Source organism: Carassius auratus, unplaced genomic scaffold, assembly GCF_003368295.1.
Source record: "Carassius auratus strain Wakin unplaced genomic scaffold, ASM336829v1 scaf_tig00014207, whole genome shotgun sequence".
Taxonomy (NCBI): Eukaryota; Metazoa; Chordata; class Actinopteri; order Cypriniformes; family Cyprinidae; genus Carassius; species Carassius auratus.
The window spans coordinates 709,328-734,781 of record NW_020524479.1 but is presented as its reverse complement, the minus strand read 5'-3'; the positions used below and the strand labels follow the sequence as shown (position 1 = coordinate 734,781).

The following is a 25,454-nucleotide window of genomic DNA, read 5'->3' as shown; positions in this document are numbered from 1 at the left end:
TACCTGACTTAAAACCATTTATTTTTGGTGAAAATACAAGTGGCCTAAGACTTTTGCACAGTGCTGTGTGTGTGTGTGTGTGTGTTATTATTTATTTTTTTACGTAGACTTCATAAGGTAACTGTATTATTACGTCAATTACGTTGTTCGCTAGTTATACTGAACAAGCAGCTAAAATATTGATATTTATTTTGATATATCATTCATATTTTTTAAAATGATTTAATTGTCTTAAAGTGTTTGTAGCCACTGTATATCATTTCATGAATCCAGATGTATCGAGTCAGACCTATGACCTTTTCTATTTTAGAATGTCATTTTATCTAATTCTGGCCAGCAGAGCTGCAGTTTGAAGTCAGACAAGAATGGCTGGTCATATTTAACATCCATTTTTTCCAAAGGAAATTCTTCCATCTTTTCCTTTCAGTTGGAGTAGTGGTAGTTTAATTAGGTCAGATCAGAGACAGATACATTTTGAAATGCTGTTGAAGAGATAGTCCACCCAAAAATGAAAATTCCTAATCTCATGTTGTTCCAAACTAGTATGATTTAATTTTTTTCTAGGTAAAATAAAAATCACAGTGTTACAGTGTCTGTTGGGCAAGGAATTACATTGAGTTTTTAATTTTTATTTTTTTATATATATTTTTAGATTGATGACTGTTTAAAATGGAGCAAATTCCAAACACAGATATTACACTGGTAACACTTAATCAGAAATTAATCCTAGAAAAGTAGTTTCACTGTTAAAGGGATACTTCATCCCAAAATGAAAATCTGACATTAACCCCCATGTCGTTCCAAACCCGTAAAAGCTTTGTTCTTCTTTGGGACAAAGCTTTTACGGTCTTGGAACGACATGGGGTGGAGTATCCCTTTAAGATCGGTTCACACCAAGGACAATAACTATAACAACAACAATAACTATAAAGTTTTAATGTTTGTTTTAATTTCATGAGATTAAGGAAGTCCACACCACAGTTATACTGATACGTATATATATATTTTTCTAGCTGATGAACAGTCAATTTACTTTTCTGTTCTTAAACCTTTTGAAGAGAAAAGAGAAGTAAATAATAAAGTAATAAATAATAATAGATTTGAAGTAATACTAAGGAATATTCACCTTTCAGAACAATGACAATCTAAACCTTATTGAGTGTTTTGAAATATATCAATATGAAATATGTCCTTTTACCGTGAATTTAAACCACTTCTGTAAAATTAGCTTCTGATATTTCGATTATTTTCCACTCTTCCTCTTCTCTGCTCTTCAGTGGAGCAGACTACAGTACACTGCTGATGAATCTGGGCCCAGAAAATTGTGCCACACTGCTTCACTTTATCCTGCTGGAAAGCAAGATCCTGTTGCACTCCCTGAGACCAGCTGTACTGACTGGGGTGGCTGAGGCTGTTGTGGCGGTGAGTGTTTGACTTTGAAAACAATGAATTTGTTTGCTACTTTGTACGATGTTTCACAGCAAAAACATAAAAAACCTTCTACAGATTCAGAACCATGTACACTGATGTGCTATAATCTTAATAAATTATGCCAGATAATGAAAGTCTTCTGCATCCCCTATAATCAAAATTTGAATTCACACATGGCAAATGGCACTAAGCACAAAATAGGAATGCACTGGCAAAAGACAAAAACGGCCAAACTTTGTCAAACTGTTCAACAGTTTTCAGCACGCAGGTTTCGTTCTCCCTCTAGCTATCGTCATTGCGTGGTGTGAAGCCCAACTTCGTTTTCCGCTCTATCAATGTGCATTCCACTTATGTTATTCACCGCTCTAACTTACCGGAAAAGCAAAGTCCACTCAAATAAGGTGCCAACAGGAAATTTGTATGTAGTGTGCTTGTAGTGTTTCTGTTTGCAGTGTACTACAGCTATACTGGGCAACAGTTAAAATACTGTTATCATCTTCTTCACAGATCTGCTCACTACTATGTTGTGCTCACATGCTCTGATAAGAACTGCTTTGTAGTAGGACTATACATTATTTGGACAATTAGTCAAAAAAATATATCTGATTCTGTTGCATAGAACTGAATAAAAATAAAACATCAATATTGAATTATATATTTTCTTTGCATTTTTTATATATTACTTTCAGTAAAAGTGTGGTTATTTTCTGGGCTTCAGTTAAGTTAAAAAGTCTTACAAAATTACATCATAATATTTAATAAAATAATAAATATTACAAATTGTAATATAATATTACAAAGTATTTTCAGTTTTGGTTTTCAGTCAAGTGCATCCGGAATTTTGTGGTTTTGGTTTCAGCCCAGAATATTTATTTTGGTGCATCCCTAGCACAAAATGTTTGTAAATGTAAATTGCAAGTAGGGTAAATGAAAGTACTGTTAAAGTGTGTTCTCATTTAAACCAATTGTCCAGAATGGAATGAAAATATTTGATAATTTTTTATATTAATAAATGGGACACCATTGTCATTATCATCTCCGTCTAGATGATCTTCCCATTCCAGTGGCAGTGTCCATATATCCCTCTTTGCCCTCTGTCTCTGGCGGGGGTCCTCAATGCACCATGTCCCTTCATTGTGGGCGTTGACTCTAGATACTTTGACCTCTACGATCCCCCACCTGATGTGGTCTGTGTGGACTTGGACACCAACACTATATACTTGTGAGCACCCTTGAACTTTAAGATTAAACATTTTGGAATTTTTTGCTATTTGTTATATTTTAAATATATATATATTTTTTTGTGATATTTACCTTCCCCCCCCCCCTTTTTTTTAAGGTCTGATGAAAAAAGAAATAGTAACTGGAAGAACCTCCCAAAGAAGCCGTGCAAAGGTCTCATCAACTCCTTAGGAAATCTTCACCACCAGCTTGCCACTGGTAAGATTTCCTTTCACCTTTACAGCTTCTTTATGCATTAAAATTATCTCCTTCTGCTGCATCTCTGAAATTTTTTCAGTAAAAAAAAAGTTGTGACTGTGTATGACCTATGTGAGGGTTTTTTCAATACAGTTCGGCGTACAGCACTAGAAGGCTTGGCAGTGGAGATGACCCCTATCGAGGCAGACTTCACCTGGCATAAGAAAAAGACAGAGCTGGAGATGGAGATTCAGGAGGCGTTCCTGCGCTTTATGGCATCCATACTGAAGGGCTACCGAACCTACCTCAAACCAATCACACAAGCACCTTCTGAGAAAGCTACTGCTGCAGACTCGCTCTATGACCTGCAAGGTAACTCTACCAGCCAAATAGTGGCTCTGTGTAGTGATATGAGATCTTAGTTTTGTGTCCAAGGTCCACAAGACTGTAGGATAGGGTTCCTCAAATCTTGCCCTGGAGGGCCAATGTGCTGCAGAGTTTAGCTCCATCTCTGATCAAACTCACCTATATGTGATTTTCTAATGATCCTGGAGACATTGATTGGCATGCTCAGGTATGTTTGATTAGGGTTAGAACTAAACTCTGCAGGAAAGTGGATCTCGTGGGCCAGATTTGAGGATTCCTGCTATAGGATGTCCCATTTCTTATTGTGGCATATTGAAGAGCTCCTCCCCTTTTTGTAATAGCTAGTAGCCTGTTGTTAATATCACGGCCATGAACCTGATTTGCTACTTGCTAATGCTAGTCAGGTGGTATCAAAGGAGGGACATTCTTATTCTAGAGTGTTTATTTCATAACTCATTTTACACTAATTTTACACAATCTCTTTGCTCCATTAGTTCACACAATGTTTAAGAACAATGTTTAAATGCGTTTAATAGTTAAGCTATTAGGGCTACATTTGCATACAGCTAGTCTCAAAGCTAACAGACATAGATGAAAATGTATAACAAAGCATGTCTCTATATGTGCATGTATAAAATGTAATTGTCAAAGTATTGAGCTACAACTGATTAGTCACTGAATAATTCTGATGTCTCTTCTTTAGGATTCTTAAAGAGTAGAGATCGTGCACATCAGAAATTCTACTCTCAGCTCACCAAGACTCAGATCTTCATCCGCTTCATTGAGGAATGTACTTTTGTTAGTGACAAAGACACCAGCTTGGCTTTCTTTGATGACTGCATTGGAAAAGTAAGATTTTGACTGGATTGCAATGCATGAGCCACCCCCCCCCTCTCTCTCTCTCTCTTTATCTCGCTCTCTCTTTCTCTTTTTATAGAAATTTTCAAACTCAAAACACTTTAGCAACCATATAGCAATACCCTGGTTTATACACTAGCAACAACAAAGGAAACTACTACCAAGCTTTTAAAATACGTCATTACAACATGGCAGCCACTCTGAACATCCACCATTATATAGCAGATTTTTCAGAGTGAAACACCCCATTTTATTTTACAAAATGAAAAAACAAAAGCAAAAAAGGAGCTATGAAAAATTTGTTTTTGAGTATTTTAGTTTCTGAAGCACTAATAGGAAGCTTATCTCCCTATGTCAAGAACAGAGCATGCAGAGTTTCCTATTATTGAAATTGTTTCCAACGTCTCTCTTTCAGCTTTTTCCTTCCGACAAAGGAACAGAAAAGGGTACAAAGGTGAGCCACTCCTATCAGTTAGGTGTTTCTGTGTCATGCTTGATGTCACATTAGTGTTACACCCAGTGTAAGGCAAAGTAAAGCAAAACACAAACTGGCCAGGTTTTTTTTTTTTCTTTTTCTAATAGAAGACCTGATTGCATCAGATGGAGCTGATATTAAACATGGCTCATGTTTTACTGTCCTCAGATCTGTTTTGTTGTGGCAGCTTTAAAGACATAAATGTGATAAAGGATTTTTAGTCTTAGACCTGCAGTTAAAGGATATGTAGGAACAGATGGATATTGGTCTTCATATGCAGAGCAGTTGGTTTAGTGGAGTAAATAATTTACCCTACCATCTGCTGTTGGGTGCATTGGCACATAATTTATCTAAACACTCTTAGCATGGGAATAATGTGGAGAGAGTAATGGAAAGTTCCAGGAACTGTCTGCAAGCTGATGGATATTACATGCCAGAGTGCTTGTTAAAGGTGAAAGCAAAAAAAAAAAAAAGTTGATGTTGACCATATTGGTCAGCATATGAGCTCTTTAAATTGCCACACACATTAGTGTTTGAAAACATTACGGGTGATTCATGCATTAAGACTATAACTGCATTGCATAGGCTGAAGGTGAGTCATCTGAGGACACCAGGCTGATGGAACTGGATGAGTCACAGAAGAGTGAGCACACAGTCTTCGTCATGCCTCCGGAACCACCCCCAGAAGATGGTCCTGACCCCCCTCCCAAATATAGGTATACACATGTAACGATATTACAATACCATCATTACAGTAACAATCCTAGTGAAATCCCATGATTCAGAATATCAGTTCCAGTACAAGAACACAAATTTAATTTAAATGAAATTAAGTTAAATATAAAATAGCATGTACCTTTTAACAAAGAAACAAGCAAATGTGAGCAAAACAATAACTAGTTTGTGTAGTTTTTGTTGCTGCTGTGTTAGTAGCTGATCACTTCACATTTCTGTACTGAAATACTTTTAAAACTTAATGAATTATTTTTATTATTATAAATATTACATTTCTTTGTGTTTTTCTGATTTACAGAGTTGCATCAAGTAATTTTTTATAGTTTTTTTTTATTTATTTTTTTTATGGTCACTTGTACTTCACTAATTTATGTTATTCCTTGGTCGTTTGTATTTCATTTAATTTTAGCAATCTCAAACTGCTCTCCTTCACGTGCTCCACTAACTACCTGTGACTGTCACAGGATTGCGCTCGCACTTCACTTTACTTCCACTTTTACTTCAGTACATTTTTTCGCTGAGTTTAATACTTTTACTCTGATATTTTTTTATGTGCTGCATCGTTACTCGTTACAATTATAAAAATGTTACGAATCATTCCATTACAAACCACTGCCAGAACTGTAGATGGCAGGTTTGATGAAGCTGGCACATCATTGAGCGAATCAAGCGATTAAGAAGAATGTGCATGCTGACTGAACTGCTGTGAAGAGAGAAATGAACACCGAGCCAAGCCAGATAATGACTCGTTCACGAGTCAAGAACCGTTTGCATCGGTTCTCGGATGACCAGTAATGTTAGTTCTTTCTGATAGTTTGATTCAATAAACCAGTTGAAGAAAACAGTTCACCGATTCTTTTGCGTTTGACGCAATGGCGTCATTGGCGTTGACTGCACCTGGGTAGAGCTGTAATCGGGCCTTAAAAGTTAGGCCCGACAGGTTTCGGCCCGAGCCCGACAAATAAATTTTGATTGACAGCTCTTTTAAAGCCCGAACCCGTTTACAGCCGGACATTATTCAAATGTGCGCACACACACAGCTCTTTTGCCTTTTGTCAACAATGAGTAATTTATTCATGTTTTAACATAATTTACTCATACCTAACATAGACTAGACCACTTGGAAGTTGGAATAAAGAAATAAAATAAGTCCTCTGTGACATCGTAACATCTCAGCATTCTAGACATAAACTCATTTAACCTATAAATAGATCAACGCACCAATAAAAACGAGTTATTTAAAAAAAAAAATTAAGATACATTTTTAATTAAGATGGGTATTTGGCAATAACGAAATTAAGATAAAGGCTCCGCCGGATTTGCTTTATTTAATAAAAGAATAATGCCAACATTAGCGTATATACTCTGTCAACATTATGCATTTAAGACTCGATGAATATTTAGTTATCATTTGAAAAACCTTTACTCACAGAGATTAGGCTTGGTCTACATGTTTTTGTGGAGGAAAATGATTGAAACCACTGTAGATGTCTTCAGCGCGCTCCTGCGCTCACTGATGGTGCGTCATTATTCTCCTTATAAACACGGTCAAAACTTCTCCACACCTCAGAGTTTGCTTTAGTTGCTGGTGCAACCAAAAATCACCAGAGGCAAGCCTCCGTTACACCTGCTCAGCATTCATTTTGGCATCTTTCTCGCGCTAATCGAAACACATCACATGACCGCTCGTTTACCTCGCAAACCGGAGCGCGAGCCCGAGCCCGCGTAAGATGATAGAAATTAAGCCCGAACCCGACCGAACCCATCGGGTCCCGACGGGTCCCATCGGGTTCGGGCAAAGATCTTCAGCTCTACACCTGGGCTCATAACATTAACACAGAATCAGTTCAGAATCAATCACCAAAAGAATCAGTTCGGTTTAGACGCTCTGTGTGTCGGTTTGCTTCACGCTAAATCACACATGCGCAGTATCATCAGCTCCTCGGTTCACGAATCGGACGCGTCTGACAGAAACGGTTCTTGACTCGTGAATGAGTCATTATCTGGCTTGGCTCTGTGTTCATCTTCAGTTCTCTCTTCACAGCAGTTCAGTCAGTGTACTGTTTGAGTCAATGAATTACTCCGGGATATTGGTTTGTTTTAACTCAGAGGGAGTGTCAGACACATTAAACAAGTTAACAGCTTAATTCATCTGTGGATTAATGCGTATTGGAGATGCGAACCATTTAATACGATTCAGTTCGATTTGGTGAACTGTTTCAAAAAGATCCGGTTACATCGAATGATTCGTTCGCGAACCGGATATCACAAACTGCTTTGTTTTGAACTGTCTTACAACAGACACGGAAGAGAATGCTGAATAAAGTCGTAGTTTTTGCTATTTTTGGACCAAAATGTATTTTCGATGCTTCAAAAAATTCTAAATGACCCTCTGATGTCTTACGGGTTTGAAACAACATGAGGGTAAGTTATTAATAACATAATTTTGTAAATTGGGCTAACTAACCCTAGTAAACGTTTTTTGTTTACAAGAAGTTACAGTCAAAGGAATTGTGATTGTCCTTTAGGTTAATCATTTGAAATAGTAAAAACAATATGTTCAAACTTTTGACTACTTTCTTTAATGGCTACATAACACAATACTTCTACTTTGTAGTAAATTTTAAAATAGACTACTTGCAAAAAATGTTGAATACTTTAGTACTTCTACTTAAGTGTGGTGCCTAAAGAGCACTTCAACTTCTACTCAAGTCACTTTTTTGATAGAGCACTTGTACTTTTACTCAAGTATGGGTCTCTAGTACTTTATACATCTCTGGTCTAAAGCATACGCACAGTTCCATTGAATAATAAATGTGTTTTAATAATGTTGTTGAACCGAATGTACAGAAAACTGTTAAAATAACCACAGCATTAACAACAACCTTGAAATAAGAGTGTGAGGTTTATCTGAAAATCTAATGCATGAAAGCAGCATTTGTTGCTATACCAAACAGACATCAGGCTCATTTGAGTGACAAAATATTAGCCTATATCTGATACTTTTAAAGCAATTTTTATTTTTATTTTTATCTTGGCTTAATACATTTTTACGTATGCCATGTCGTTGTTTTTTTTTTTTTTTTTTCTCTAACCTATGGTTCTTTAACTATAAAGGCTGTTGTGTAATTTTTCATTTAAAGAATTTAGGGAAAGCACTTAAATAATCCTGTGAATGCACTTAAAGAATTCAGATTCGAAACATTAGATTCAAATCTAGTTTATATGCGAATTGAATTGTTATAGATTCGCAAATATTTTCCTTGAATTAAATAGAAAACCTACTAAAATGGCAACTAAAGATAATTTTTAGCACTGCAATTTGCTCTGACACCTTCATTGCTTATCAGAATGACAAGATGTACAGTATTGTAGGTTATCATCACTGAAAGTTTGTCTAAGTGGTTTTCAAAGAAATTCATAGATAGTTGGCCAATATTTTTGGAGTAGGTGCCATTTTCTTTGTGAAATTTGGCTCAAATTCTTTGTAGTATTAGTGTTTAACTAACCTCTCATAGAAATTGCTGCAGATTGACTATATCACCTAATTTAACACAAAGACTGCATCTTTTCCACAAAAACTATAATTTAGGAAAAACTAACATTTTTTAATATATTTACTAGGGCCGGGACTCGATTAAAAAAATGAATCTAATTAATTAGAGGCTTTGTAATTAATTAATCGAAATTAATCGCATTTTAATCGCATATAAATTTTTGACCTGAGAACAGTGAGAAGTAATTTTTTTCACATGGATTTATATATACCATTGAATAATGACTGAATACATAAGCTTAAGCAACAAAATATTGTTTATTTTTGTTCAACCAAGTCTAGCAGACCAGTGCAATTTTTGCCATTAAGTGTAGCAATAGCATATTTAGAAACAATTTAGAAATAGTACATTTCAGAAATTCAGGAAGCTTATAGGTGCTGGAACCTTCTGTAAAGTGTTTTTTAAGTAAAACACAAGACTGTCAATTACATTCAGAACATTGGAAACCCTGACTATTAGAAAACATCTATCTGTTGCTTCAGAGGCCATAACATACTAAGTCCAACTCTCAATAACCTTGGCCAAAACAATAAAGAGTTCAACATAAACTGCCAGTTGCACCAACAAAATAATACATAGTTCACGTCCACGCTAGCTGCTATATGTTTTGCGTTGAGATGATACTTGAGGCTCCTCGATTGCGCTGCAGTGATATGCGAACGCTAGTTGGTGCTTCAGTATAATCGGTCCGTCGAAACGCATCCAGTGAGAAACGTTCCGCGGTGCAAAAATACGTTATTAAAAATGCGGGAATTTTTTTTCTGTAATTAATCTTAGTTAACGCGTTATTTTTTGTGTAATTAATTAATCTCAATTAACGTGTTAAAGTCCCGGCCCTAATATTTACTTAAGTTTGGGCTTCTAAAAATGTAATTCACTTTCAGCAAAATTACAAATAAAAAATTAAATCATCAGTGATCATAAACTGGATGTACTCTGTTTGACAGAAATCTAAATAAGATAAATATATTACTTTAAATTAGTCTGCTCTTCCATGTGTTATAAACTTGAGCTATGCTTGAAAGGTCATGGAGGAGGCCATACTCATATGCTATATAAAAGTTAGTTTTGTCATGTTTTGATAGTTTTGAGTTGTTGAATTTATTTTTTTTTTTTTTTTTTGACAGACAATGCAAACAAACATAGTGTCAAAGCAAGCTTGTCACTGAAGTGCTGCAAAAAAAGTTTATAGCAAATGCTAATTTTCAACTCCTGTACCTGGTTGGGCTTTTAGACGCAATACAATTTACATACTTAACTATTTTAATTTAAAACAATATAACATGATATATAAACAATTCCTGTCCCTGGTTATACACAATAAAATTTACCCATGAAATTTACCCGTAAAGTAGTGTATATATGTATATGTGTATGTATATATATGTCTGTGTGTGTGTGTGTGTGTGTGTATGTGTGTATATATATATATATATATATATATATATATATATATATATATATATATATATATATATATATATATATTTTTTTTTTTTTTTTTTTTTTTTTGCAATTCATATCAAACTTTTTAATAAGTATACCTACAGAATATACAGTTTGAGTTGTGTACAGTTAAAATTTACTATGTATATACTGTATGTAAAAGTAAAGGTTAGTTTAAAACACTTAATGACATTTTACCATTTTCCATGATCTCATCTTTTAAAGTGAGAATTATTTATTGTTAATAAGTTGTTAACAAAGCATTATCTAACTCTTTACATTTGAACTAGTTAAACAATAAAAGTAGATTATCTTTGCCATGGTGACAACACACTGCTTAAAGGGTTAGTTAAACCAAAAATTTAAATTCTTATTAATTACTTACACTCATGTTGTTTCAAACCTGTAAGATTTGGCCATTCATCTTCAGAACACAAATTAAGATATGTTTGATGCATCCCATGAGCTCTCTGACATTGGTAAAATAATCTATATGACATCAGGGGTTCAACCGCAATTTTACGAAGCTGCAAGAATACTTATTGTACACAATGAAAACAAAAAATTGACTTCATTGAACAATTTGTTTCCTCCACATCACCCTGGCGCTATTTTGGAGAGTAGTCACTGAACGTAAACAACGTATGCTGTTCTGTCAGCTGTATCACACAGATAAGTTGTCTACATTGTCAGTGTCAGTTTTATTTATAGAGCACTATTAAAGACAACCATGACCAATGTGCAGTACAATAAAAACATTTCAATAACACCGTACAAAATAATTACTAAAAGAAACCGTAAAGTTCTCATTGATAAAACACCAAATCAAAAAATGTAGGTTTTTAACATGGATTTAAAACCAGATAGTGAAGGTGCAGATCGAAAACAGAGGGCCAGAGCATTCCACAATCTAGGGGCAGTGACTGAAAACGCATGGTCACCCCTGCATTTAAGCTTTGACTGTGGGATGCATAATAATCTCTGGTTGGACGACCACAGAGACAAGAGGGCCCAAGTTTATAAAATGCAATAAATCTGTAAAGCAAGCAGGGGCCAAATGGCTTAAATGATTTAAATACTAAGAGAAGAATTTTAAAATTAACTCAATAGTGCACAGGCAACCAATGCAGATAACGTAAAACTGGTGTAATATGATCCAATTTTTTGGTACTCATTAAAAGCCTTGCAGCTGCATTTTGAACTATCTGCAAGTGGGATAGGGCTGACTGACCAATCCCAAAATGCAGTGAGTTGCAGTAGTCTAATCTAGATGTGATAAAAGATTGAATTACTTTTTCTAAATTTTTACTAAAAATAGTTTTTACTTTCACTAGAAATCTAAGCTGAAAAAAGCCGGACTTGACCACTTTATTTATCTGTTTTTCAAATTTTAAACCATCATCAAAAAATAACCCAAGGCTTCACAGAAGAGTTAAATTGCCAAGATTTACTTTCGGTGTACTGAGAATCCAACAGACAAAACACAATTATTTCAGTTTTACTTTCATTGAATTTAAGAAAATGCAAAGACAACCAGGCTTTCACATCGGACAGGACAAAAGACATAAGTGCTTCCAGACAATTTGAACTCTGTTTTAAGGGCAGATGGATTTGAGTGTCATCTGCATAGCAATGGAAAGACAGACCATGCTTCCTAAAAATAGAACCCAATGGGAGCATTTACACTGAAAAAAAGAATAGGAGCCAAAATGGATCCCTGTGAAACACTACATAACAAAGAAGCTACCTCATATGAGTGTTCACCAATCTTAACTCTAAAACTTAGATTGGAGAAATATATAAACAATTCAAGAGCACTTTTTTTTATACTTACACAGTGCTCCAGATGAGCAAGCAGGACAGCATGATCCCCAGCATCACCAGTTAACAGAATATATTTTAAATATTCTTTTAAATCTTTCAGAAGTGCAGTCTGTCGAGTGGTGTTTTCTAAAACCTGATTGAAAGACCTCAGAGTTCTTATTTTAATCTAAAAAAAAAAAAATAAGTTGCTGTGGCAGGATAATTTTTTATAAGATCTTTGTAATTAAAGACAGATTTTAAATGGGTCTAGAATTGGCTAAAACAGAAGGGTCTGGGTTCGGCCTCTTAAGCAAGGGATAGACTGTAGCATGTTTTAATATATCAGGCACAGTACTAGTCTCAAAACATCAAACTATCATGGTAACCATTGTCTTTTAAACCCCAACTGAGCAAGCCAAAGGTGACAGTGGAAAGGAACCAAAAGATGACTGTAGTGGAGAAAAAACAGGCTCAGTCAAGTTGTTAGTTCTCCTGTGGCCTAAATGAACAAACACAGTATGATTTATGTTTCCATGCTGTATCACATGTCTATTCATAGTCAGCGGTTGCAGGGTTTACTAATAATGTTTATTTTGACATGCTTATTGCTCATATCTGAATGATAGTTTTGCTTAGTCATGTACATACAGCTTGCTAAGATGCGTGAGTGACTTCTCAAAAGAAGTGCCTAGTCTGCTTCTCTCATTACTGAGCATAAATAATCTGAAAAAGTAGTCTGAATAAAAATGCATACGTGCATAAATCAAAAACATACAGTGCTGAGTATATGGAATGCACTCCAAATGATGAACTTACCTGGCTAAAGTATCGCCCTGAGCTTTGCAACTATTTCTTAAGTCCTCAAGACAAAGATAAACATTCTCCAAATGGAGATTTTAACTAACCATTTGAATTTGCATCAACTTAGATCTTAGAACTGGGAAGTTGACACCCTGTTAGTGAAATAGTTAATCTAGTACAATAGGAATAGAAGAGAAGTTAATGGAAACAAATACTATAATTAACTTAAGAAAAATACCTTAAATTTACACCTCTATGATCTTTCCTTTTCAAGGCAACCTTGTTTATTGAACTTTATTGTCCACACCCACTTTATCTGGTTGCCATTTTCTTGCCCCTACATCTCCCTCAGCCCTAATCACATTTAAAGCATCTTTATCCATTAGCACAAGGGTAGAATAATCTATGTCCATGCTTCTGTTGGCTCATTTGAGTATCTGTCCGTTTCTCACAGTCCAGCCTTGATACTGGCCAATCACTTTGCTCACCACTAGCACTTTTTGCACTATAATACACCTCTCTCTCTATTCTCTGCTTCTTTATCTATCGTTCATCCAGTTCCACCCTCCCCTAAATATATACCCCATGTACAACTTTTCTTTTTTTGGTTTCTTACATTAATGTTAACAACAACATCCAAACTAATCACATCATATCATCTATGTAATATAAAATGGTGTAAACTAAATTTAATTTTTAACTTTACTTTGCACATGGACTAAATAGCCCTATTCAGTGTCTTTAACTCTTATATGCACACAAAATTATATGCACCTATTTATTTAGTTTTACCTTTGATATTCTTACAATGCTTTCATATATTTATTGTGTATGAGAGCAAAGGTCAATAAAGATTTGTCATGTTATAATGCTTTTTTTTTTATCCCTTTAAACTCATCTTTGATAAGCAAAATGACATATTGAAATGCTTTTTTCCTGTGTAAATACAAAAAAATAAAATAAAAAAACAGACCTCATTAAGTATATGCGGAACCAAGAATATGCTAACTAATTCCTGATTATCCTTAATCATGACAGCCAGGACCTGCTCCACTTTCACTATTTTCTCTAGTTAATTATAGTAGTAATCGCTTCACAAAGGCCAAGTGGCAATATTGGACAAATCATTATTAGAGAGTGAATGTGCCAGGATTTTTTTTTTTAATTCTGAATGAAATTATAGCCTATAAAGTGCACAAAGAGTACTCCCCTTGAAATCACTAAAAACTCTCATTCATCTTAGTTTAGCATAATGCTGCAACGTTCTGTTGTAATCAGTGAAGCTCTAAACTCTACAACACTGAACAATTAATCTCATATTTACATTGTGTCTACATGTTTATTTTAAAGTGATTATTCACATACATGAATAAAAAATCTGCCATTTTCAGCGGTGAATGGATTCTGTCTAAACACTTTTATTGGCGATTGCATTCCAAAAAACAACAGAAATGTGATTGGCTACATTGCTCAACACTGTAAAAACACAACTTATGACCAGTGGAGATAATATGAAAAGTCCATCCCAGCAAGTTGACAGGATTGGTTACATATTTGTGATGGTAAGAAATGGGCAGTGTAAGCGGCAATAGCCATGTGGGCAGTGCACCAACATGTAAGCACTGTTGAGATTTGGGCACCCTGAGTTCGAATTCCGGCTTGAGGTCCTTTCCTGAAATCACATCCCTCCCCCACCCCCTCTATTTCTGTTTTTTTCTACATATCTTTAAGCATATTAAAAACACCAGATAGACTTGTAAACAATGTTTTTAAAAAAATCACCTCCGGGACACTTTAATAAATGGTCACTTTTATGTTAGAAGTTGAGCACCATGTTTTCATATAAACAGAATGGTACTGCCATAGTCTACCACTGCCATGTGTTATATATGTGTGTGTGTGTGTGTGTGTTAAAGACATCTGTAAAAATAAGACACATGACAAGTAAATACTATTTAGAAGGAATATCCAAGGTCTAATGTCTGTTGTATTCTTTCTGTTTGTACTGTATTAACTAGACTTTACCATTTGACTTACCACAGACTAATTCGGAGGTTTTATGTTAGCACTCCTCTAATTATAAATCATCTGTTTCTCCACAGTTATAAGAATTTCCCTAGTTTACGTTTGGAGCTGTTTGATCGTCCACAAGAGCTGAGACCAGCACTGAGCACAAGAGCAGCAGGGGCCAGTATGTCCAGCAGCCCTGCCCTGTTAGCCAAGAGAACCAAACAGGTGAAGAATTTCTTACAGGAGTTATCGTATGCCATACTAGAAATTCTGGTATGCTATCATTCCCAGACTTGTCCAGATTATACCATGCATTACAGATTCACGTTACATTTACACAAGAGTCTTAAAAGATGTTCTGTTGTTTTTAACTTGACACCTATAGAATTCAACACTCATGGCAAAGGTGTGACATAATAACTCTAAATTAGAACCTTTAAAAGTACAGCTGCTAAGAAATATTTCAACCGCTTTACAGTATATTATGTGGCCTTAACTACTGTGTATTTACTTTTAAGTTAAAAATACGTTTTATACATTGTTCTTATATTTAAAAAAGTCAGTTATTTAAATAAGTCAGTTATTTCTATGTTTTGCTGTAGTGTGTCAGTAGGAAATATCAGTTTACATTTCCAAACATTATTTTTGACAATACATGGTATAATCCAGTGAGATTTTTGTTTGTGCAAGGTGTCCGACAGCAGCCAGTGCTCCACACTGTCTGGAATAACATGAAAAAACAGAACCTTTTACCTGCAAAGCTACTGTAAAATGCTGTAAAGGATGCTGTCAAAAATAATGCCATAAATATATTTTATTATTTAACTTATATTAACTTAACTAAATTAAATTAACATTTGGTGTGACCAAATTATGCATTAAAAAAGCTTTTGTCCTAGGTGCACTTGCGCATTGTTTTTCAGGTAGTTTTGCAGGAAGGTTTCTTGAAGTGTCTTGGTTTCTAGGTGTCTCATTGCCATAGTTCTTCTGGATTTCTCAGTCTCAGTTTGTTCAAAGTATTTCTATGAAAGACTGGTAACTGGATGCATTTCAGTGATTTCCTGGAACCTTATAAGTTATTTTACTTCTCGAAGTCATATTTAGATTTAGACTCTGTCTTCTCATAAGAATAAAACATAAATGTGTTTATAGCGCTCCATAATGGTCACACCACCCTGTTTTGGGGGGAAATTTTTTTTTACCACTTCAAGAAGTATTCACTATGTTAAATGTTCATATTTTTGTGGAAACTTTGATACACTACCAATAAAAAGTTTGGGGTTAGAAATTCTAATGCAGTGTCTCTGGGAGTGAAATGTTAAAAAGGTCTATTATGAGCTGGAGCCGTGGAATCAAAGTCCCGCCCAAACTCCCGCAGTCCCAATTGCAAAAACAAAACCAAGACCACTACATGCTGTTTTTTTTTTAGCATCAAATAACTTACAAAAAAAAAAAAAAAAACTTATTAGAAAAAAAAAAAAACAACAACCTTTGAACATACATCAGCAATGTATCTACCTGAAATGTAAATAAAAAATAAAAAAAAGAGTACATTGATACACTACCATTAAAAAGTTTGTGGTAAGAAATAAATAATTCATAAATAAATTGCTAATTAATTGCAAAAGAGACATTCAGAAAGACTAAACCAATCCCAAATTATTGACTGGTAGTGTTTCCACTATCGAGCTAAGACCGGGCGTGCTAGTGCGTGCCAGGGCCAGTCGCGTTTCCACAGTCACTTCCGCTTGATCGTGCCTCGCCGGGGCTTCCTTGGGGCCAACGGCCAGGGTTTTTTGACCCAACGAAAACCTTGGGCCAAAGCGGGCCAGCTGGGGCTAGACGAGTGGTTATGAACAATGGCGGAGTTTCTCTGTGTCTGGAGAGCGTCAGCGCGGATCATTTCAGAAAGATAACAGCTTTAACAGCAGCATTGAAAAAGTTTTAAAATAAGTTGAGCTCAAAACTCACTCTTCCAGTGTGGATTATAATCACTAAACAAGGCAGAAATATTTATAAGTGATGTAAAAGACTATGCACGCAAAACATTAACTTTAAACAGTAAACATGTTAAATATGACTGCTTGGATAAATCAGACGTCAGCTTCTTATTCTCTATCACAATTGTGTATTTATTAAGTAACATTTTATCTGTCGTCTCGTTTCAAGAGTTTAGCTCCACGTTGCAGATCATCAAAATATAATAATGATTTTTGTTCGGGAGCTTTTATAAAAATAGAGAGTCTGGGCTGCGGATCATTTCAGAAAGATAACAGCTTTAACACCAGCATTAAACACTTTTTTAAATAAATCAAGCTCAAAACTCACTTTCAGTCAGCAGCGAGTGTTTGAAATAACTTGATCCAATGTGGATTATAAATCACCATACAAGGCTGAAATATTTATAAGCGATGCAAAAGTCTGTGCATGCTAAACATGTTACCATAGTAAACATGGTAAAATATGACCGCTTGAAGAAATCAGACGTCAGCTTCTTATTCTCTATGACAATCGTATATTTATTAAGTAACTTATATTATCTGTCACAAGCCTCGTCTCGAGAGTTTATCTCACGTTGCCTATCATAAAAGAATAAAGCCTAATAATGTTTTTTGTTCGGGAGCTTACAAAAATAGAGATATTATCATTCATTCTAAATATGACGGCTACTGTGGCTAATAAACAGAAACAGACTCGACTGAATAAGCAGGCTATTTTCATGAGCGTTAAAAATAAATAAATAAAATATAAATAAGTGTATTTATGTGTGATTAATTTTGAGTCCTGATAAATTAAATCAATTCTATAGTTAAAACATCGATGCTTTTTAATTAGAATATATAACAAAGCATGCAAACAAACGGCCTCTTTTATCATGTTTGTTTTGTGATCGCGCATGTTCCAGTGACTTATTTCTTAGTTTTCTGATAACTTCTCTTTGATGGTGAAATGATGAGGTTGCATGACCTTGTTCTGAGAGGCATGTAAAGGGCGTGTTTTAGTGACATGCAGTGGTGCTTCAAGCTCCACTGTGGAAACCCTGCGCTATTCTGGCCTCGTGCTACTGGCCCGGGGCTATGAGCCCCGCCCGGCCCGCTTTAAGCCCTGGCCCGCACTGGCCCGAAAGTGGAAATGCGGCTAATGTCTCCATGTCAGCAGTTTTTTTTTAATTTATTTTTTTATCCAGTCTGTGTGCTAGTCATAACTGAGCGGCAACCTCTCGCTCTCTCGTGAAGCCAACCATGCCTTTCTTCTTTGAAACTGTAATTCATCGACTTTCAGCTTGAGGCTGGCTGCAAAAGGGAGTCAATTCCGTAGACTCCCCATGTTAAACTGCCCAAATTTACATTTGGTCTATATAGCTAATTTTACCCTTCATGATAACTGTGAGAGGGTGAATTTTTTTTTTACTCATCTGTTTAAATTATATTAAGCCTTAATGTTCTGCATAATTAAGGTGGATTGTTGCTGCTGTAACCGCCATCGCGTTAGGTGGGCGTAGCTTCAGCAACCAGATTCTGCCCTTTTGCCTATTTTTGATTACCCCAGAGTAAAGCACGTTGATGCGCTGCCAAGATAGCGACGGCCCGCTCTGCCCACTTTTGGTTTCAAAAACTCTCTTCGGAAACCTATGGGTGACGTCACAGACACTACATCCATGTTTTTTTACAGTCTATGGTCATAACATCAGTTACTCAAACACTCTGAGTCAAGAAGGCTCTTAATGACTGTGCTCTGCGTGCAGCAGTTAAAAGGTAAACAAAGATCATCTGATCTTAAACTAATGAATAATTTTCCAAAACACAACTGTTGCTATTACTGTGGTCGAGTGCTCTTTGGGGATACTGTTAATATTTCAGTTTGTAAGACATGCTGTAGGCTGCATAGACCATAAAAAAAGATGGATGACGCTTATCTACTTCCTTTTACTATAGAAAAGTGAAGCTAAAATATTGAAGTTGTGGCTGCAGTCATCTTGTGCTGATGACATCACTTGGAGCCTGACACTGTGCAGTACTGATGGACCCTTTTCACAAGACTGTGTTGACGTTTAACAGTCCTGAGCAATGTAATCCTCAAAAGTTTTTTTGTTTAGATTTGTTTTTTTATTATTAAGTATGTACATTTATAACAAATTACTTTGTATTATATCACCTTTGCATCGAATTACTAACATGCTAATGCGAGGGTTTTTCTAACCCTAAAGTGTTTTTCTATGGGAGGGAAATGTGAAAAAGGTCCTGCGGTATCAAAGTCCAACTCAAACTCCCACAGTCCCAATGGCAAATATACAACCATGACACTACATGCAGTTTTTTTTAGCATCATCTATTAGAGAAAAAAGTAAGAAAAACACTTGAACATACATCAGCAATGTAACTACCTGAAATGATTAAAAAAAAAAGTAATTTGTTATGTAACTTAAATATTTATTTAAGATTTTTTGGGTTTGGATTACATTCCGTTTGGTTACATACATCTAAAATAAAGTTATGGCAGCCGATAGAGCTCAATGTGCTGGAAATAGAAAAAGCAACTGCAAATAAAAAAAAAACAACAAGTTCATCAATTTGACAATGCACACACTACAAATGCTCACAACACAAACAAATAACAAAGCGCACTGAAAAAAAAAAAAAAAAACATCTGCAAATTAAGAAAACAACTTCATCAATTTGAGAAAACGCGCTACAAATGCTCACAACATAACCAAAAAGCAAAACGCACTGCAAACAGAAACACCTGCAAATAAAGAAAACAACTTTATAAATTTGACAACAAATATGCTGCAAATGCTCACAACACAACCAAATAAAGAAACACAATGCAAATAGAAAAAAACAAAAAAAAAACACTTAAATTAAAGTAGTCATATGATGCTTTTTTAAAGATCATTATTTGGTGTATTTGGTGTAACAGAATATGTTGACACGCTTCAATGTAAAAAAAAAACAGTAGTAGAAAAGACAGAATTACGTCTTCTCCTAGGTTCACGAAACGGTTGTCCATAAAATGCGTTGCTGTTCTGTTACATACGTAATCTTAAAGATTTCTACTTTTGGAAGGCCAATTAAAGTGCTTTTACCTAGATACACACAGCATCTCCCTGACATGGCTGCTTCAAATGCGTTTACTGAAACCATGCCTTGTTTCTTTGCTTTGCAACATTTGGGCGTCATTACACAAATATTTCCACCTAGTGACGTAGACATGTTGGGTTGTGTTAGAATGAGCCGTTTTAGGCAGAGTCTTAACTTTGATAAAGAATATCTCTTTGGATTTGAGACTTTAGTCTTTGCAACTTTACAGATCTTCTTTATGCTCCAAGAGCTTGTAACTCTCCAAAGAGAAAGGAAAAATTTAAATCACAACATATGACCCCTTTAAGAAAACAACCTAATCAATTTGACAACACGCACTAAAAATTCTCACAACACAACCAAATAAAGAGATGCACTGCAAATAGAAAAAAAACACCTCCAAATTAAGAAAACCTTTATTTGTGTTGTGAGCATTTGCAGCACCTGCTGTCAAACTGATGTTTTCTTGATTTGCTAGTACACTGTAAAACCAAACAGTGAAATTAATCAAATTAAATTAGTTAATTGCACTCAAATAATAATGAAAGTTAATTGTACTTAATTCAAATAATTTCTGTAAACTCAAAATTTTGTTGTTGTAAGTGAACTTAAAATTATTGTGTTTTCTAGTTCCCAGCATGCTTTGCGTCAAACACAAGGAAAATACATTTTTGTTTAAAAAAAAGTGTTATTTTGTGTGTTTTTACACAAGATTAACATAGAGGGACATAAGTTAGTACTTAAATGTTGTGTTATATTAGAATTTACAAAGTTTTCTGTTATGTTGGTTTTGTAATGTTACCATTGTGGTAAAGAGCAGAGCCTGTGGTTAGGTTAAGGTTGGACAGCATAAGACTAATTTTGAATGTATTTGCCACATTATATGAGTTGAAAAATAGAGAAAATTTTGAGTGAATTACCCCCTTATTATAAGTTGAAAAATATCAATTTATAAGATGACACAATGATAATTGATGATAATTTAAGGCAACTGGAAATGTAATTTTACATTTTATGTAAACTTAAAACATTTAAAAACGTCACTTAAATGTTTTTGTCTAATCTGTTACAAACTATTTTTTTGAGTTCTGTGAACTTATTAGAATTTACAGTTTGCTTTTTCTATTTGCATGTGTTTTCTGAAGTTGCAGGGCGTTGAGGCCACTGTAGAAAATAGTTTGTCAAAAATGCCAAAAAAAAAAAAAAAAAATTAATTTCAGTTAATTGATGATTCAGTGATGTCATCATCCAGTTCAGCTCTCCTCCAATAGTGTCTGTGCAATCAGTCAAGTGTCCCCAACCAAACAAGCCAAAGGCTACAGTAGCAAGGAACTAAAACTCCATCGGTGACCGATATTGAGAAATGTATTGTACACATTTGCTGAAGCAGGAGTTGTTAAGATAGATAGATAGATAGATAGATAGATAGATAGATAGATAGATAGATAATTAAATAAATAAGCAAATGTATATGCATTTAATGGTATTCTCTTTTCAATTTAGGTGTTGTGTCATGTAATATAAATAAAGTTTTTAGATATCTGTGAACATTTCATGAGAAGCTTTAGGCTGTCAGGTGTTTTTTTTTATTTATTCCCATTCTTTATTACTGGACTTCAAATTCGCCTTTATTTATTTTAAAAACATTTATGCAATTATAATAAAGAGCTTACACTTCAAAAAATAAATAATAGTAATGTGTTAACTACAGTAGGTAGTTTGCCCATAACAGCTGCATATAAATCCCATCCAATCACTTGTGAAAAGTAATTCTTGAAATCACCATCAAGTCACGCAAAGGGGACCATTGGTATAGCTGTAAATAAACAGGACCCGAGCCCAACAAGTACATTTTGATTGACAGCTTTTTAAAAGCCTGAACCCGTTTACAGCCCGACATTATTCAAATGTGCGCACGCACACAGCTCTTTTGCCTTTTTTCAAGAATGAGCCATTTATACGTTTTAACATAATTTATTCATGACTAATGTAGACAAGGCCACTTGGAAGTTGGAACAAAGAAATAAAATAAGTCCTCTGTAACAACTGCACACCTGATAAAGGTTTAGAACTCTAAAATACCATATAGTACTGTGCAGCACAGAGTAAAAATGTAACCACTGTCACAGAAGGATAAATATAGCGGAGAAATTAAGATATAAGGAGAAACAAAGATGAGCGATCATAGCACATGGAATAGACAGAAACAAAGCAAAAGGAAAGAAAACATGGTGAGATCAAACCAGAGTCCTGACAGCAACACTAAAGTAATTTCTTTATAGTATGTACAGGCTGTTCTGAAAGTGGATGGTAACTGCAGCTGTCGAGTTTCAATCAAAATAGGTTTCATTTAATAATATAGACAAAACTGTTTCTTGCATCTGAAAGCAATTTAACAGAAAATACCCTTCAATACCCTTTTGTGGTCTCAGAACCTGAAGCATTACTTTTTTGTTCCACACAGGAAATCAAAATGGCCTACAAGCTGGCAAAGCGTTTCTATTCCAATCCTCCCCAGTGGGCAAAGTGTCTGTTTAGTCACTGCTACAGTCTGTGGTTCATCTGTCTTCCTGCCAGTATGCGTACTGCCCAATCCAAATCCCGCACCATGCAGCAGGCCTTCAATGTTCTGCTCAAGATGAGGAGCTCTGAGGTGGAGGTGCTTGATGAGGTGTGTAGATAACATCAATTTTGTAATGTATTTTATTATTATTATTATTATTGCCACATTTATTTATGTATTATTATTGAAAATATCTTGCAGGGATTTAGATCTCTTATTGATTGTTAGTTGCAATTCACTTTACTGCAACACTATAAAATATACGCAGCTAAAATATTTGTATATAATTATAATTAAGCAAATGTAAACTAAATATATATATATATATATATATGTATGTATGTATGTATGTATGTATGTATGTATATATATATATATATATATATATATATATATGTATGTATATATATATATATATGTATGTATATATATATATATATGTATATATGTATATATATATATATATATATATGTATGTATATATATATATATATATATATATATATATGTAGGATTATTTATGCAACTTTTAAGTGAACTGTGCCCTAAACCTTAGATGGTCTGAATTTGTTTGTTTCATTAATTAAACACATATGCATCCCTGGCCACCAACAAAGATGGTTTGAGTGATCAGATTACAATACATCTCAAACTTTCTATTTAGCTTGGATGTATTTGGCATGTTATGCATTTAGTACTGTCTATTTGTGTTCAGATCTTGACACATTGTTGAGTTTTTCTTTACACTTTTTCTTTCAGGAAATGACACTTAAATTTGCCTCATGTGACTTGTATATTCCTTCATGTATTCATGTACTGGTATATGTAAGGAATTACTGTCTGTAGACCTTGGTGTGACCCTACAGCTAAACCGTTGTGTTCAACAGGTGTGTTACCGTGTGGTGATGCAGTTGTGTGGTCTGTGGGAGATGCCTGTCATGGCTGTGCGTGTCTTAATGGAGATGAAAAAGGCTGGTGTTGTACCAAATGCTATTACTTACGGATACTACAACAAGGTGATGAACACTCCCTTACACAATAACATACACAAAAGCACTGCACAACACAGCAATGCAATTCAGACCTGTGAAGACCAATTTATATTGCAAAGCAGCATGGTCTTATTTGTTCAAATAAGTATAAGTAAATATCTTATTGTTCAAGTTTATTAGTCAGACCATTCTCAAATAAGGCACAAGCAAATTTGGCAAAGAGCATTCCAAAATGAACATGCATCTCAGCAATGGTTTAGTGTATACAGACCAAACTTGGTCTATGTTAAGACAACAATGATCTTCCAGGTTTTCACAGTCTGGCTCTTAATGCATTGTTTTTCCTTCTGGAGCATCATTGAGTGCTTGAAACGTCTGTAGAAGTTGCATATGAGTCCCTCAGTTGTCCAGTTGTGTTATCTTGTGGACTATATGTAAATGTCTTTTATGTGAAATCTGTTATTCAGGTCAGTACTAAATAAACAATAGCATGCTTTTTTGTATGATCGATCTTATTTTGGTAAAATAATTAATATTTTGTAGATTCTGTTATGGGGAACTTTTGACCTTAACTGTAAGTGTGTCATTATCACCTCACACTGACCACAACACATTACAGCCAAGCTGCCAACTATTAGTCAAATGTGATAAACCATTAAGTCATATTACTAGTGGTTGTATTTATGATTTTCAGCCATTTCGACTTAAATTGTATAAATTACCAGATACTGCAGTTGGTCTGGTGCTCCCTGCCATACTTAGCTTTTACTTTTGCCACTGTTGTTCTTGGACACTTAATTGCCGCTTGCATTTGGTATTGATGTTAACGACATGAACCAGCCCAGGCAATCTATTAAAATCAGTCTCATGACAATAGGCTAAAGAAATCAATAGCTTTTAGCATTTTTTGAAAAGGCATGGTGTCAATGACACATACAGACTTCTGTTATAATACAAAATACAAAGTTCAAAATGCCAGACACCCAAAATGGGAGACATTATTTTGGATCATAAAAAAAAAAATGCACCATTCAATTCAAATGCTGCTCTTAATCGAAGGAGTCTCATGATTTTTGTCTTATCTTGTCATTATGCATATTAAGTTTGGTATGAATACTCCAACGTTTTGCGGATACATTGCCGCTTATCAATTTTGACATGATCCTTGTCAAATTAATTCATATGTGTTTTGAGAACAATTCAAATTCCATAACATTGTTATTATTGTTAATTGACCTGTAGACCGCAAACTTCAAAGGTGAGTTTAAAACAAAGCTCTCCACTGACAGATGAGATTATTCCACTCATGAGTTTAGCAGTCACTATTGTCTTCTGCTTTACAGATAGATTGAATTTGTTCATAACTGATATTTGTTCAAAAGCTTTACACATTTATTGAACTGAACAGAACCAGCACTGTACTTGCTGAATAATGATGCTATTGTCTTCCTATGCTATCGTCTTTCTGTTGTATTTATATGTTTGCATCACAGTGCATTTCCATTACAGTTTTGCACAAAACTTTGGCGATATTTTATAAATGTCGGTTTCTTGGAGGTTATAGCATATTGAAGAATGATCAAATGACTTTTTACATACAACATGTGACCTGTAAATGCAAAAAGCAGTTTCCACTGCAGTTTTGCGAATAATTCCTTTTTCGCATTGCCTGAAAAACCATATCATGCATGCGAGCATAAAAAAGTTTTTTTTGCAAAAAAAGTTTGCAATTTCAATTTGCGCAATTTGAAGGGTAATCTAAACACAACTACTGATTCTGTTACTTTTTCCTGCTTAATACTGTGAAGCTGCTATGAAACAATCTCATTGTTACCAAGCACTAATAAAATGATAATGACCTGACATATCCATTGAATTAAAAAAATTCAGGACCATTACAAATGTCAGTGTGTTATC

General features: G+C 34.8%; 1 protein-coding gene across 2 annotated transcripts in view; it reads left to right on the top strand.

Annotated features, from left to right (window-relative positions):
• The window catches only part of dennd4c (DENN/MADD domain containing 4C), a 78,140-nt gene that overhangs the window by 43,088 nt on the left and 9,598 nt on the right, over positions 1 to 25,454 (top strand). For both annotated transcript variants that reach the window (XM_026247047.1, XM_026247046.1), the window contains exons 9-18: positions 1,278 to 1,422; positions 2,478 to 2,653; positions 2,771 to 2,871; positions 3,004 to 3,222; positions 3,920 to 4,065; positions 4,490 to 4,528; positions 5,135 to 5,265; positions 14,994 to 15,126; positions 22,447 to 22,653; positions 23,433 to 23,561. In XM_026247047.1, the coding sequence (XP_026102832.1) occupies positions 1,278 to 1,422; positions 2,478 to 2,653; positions 2,771 to 2,871; positions 3,004 to 3,222; positions 3,920 to 4,065; positions 4,490 to 4,528; positions 5,135 to 5,265; positions 14,994 to 15,126; positions 22,447 to 22,653; positions 23,433 to 23,561 (1,426 nt within the window). The remainder of the gene's footprint in view (positions 1 to 1,277; positions 1,423 to 2,477; positions 2,654 to 2,770; positions 2,872 to 3,003; positions 3,223 to 3,919; positions 4,066 to 4,489; positions 4,529 to 5,134; positions 5,266 to 14,993; positions 15,127 to 22,446; positions 22,654 to 23,432; positions 23,562 to 25,454) is intronic.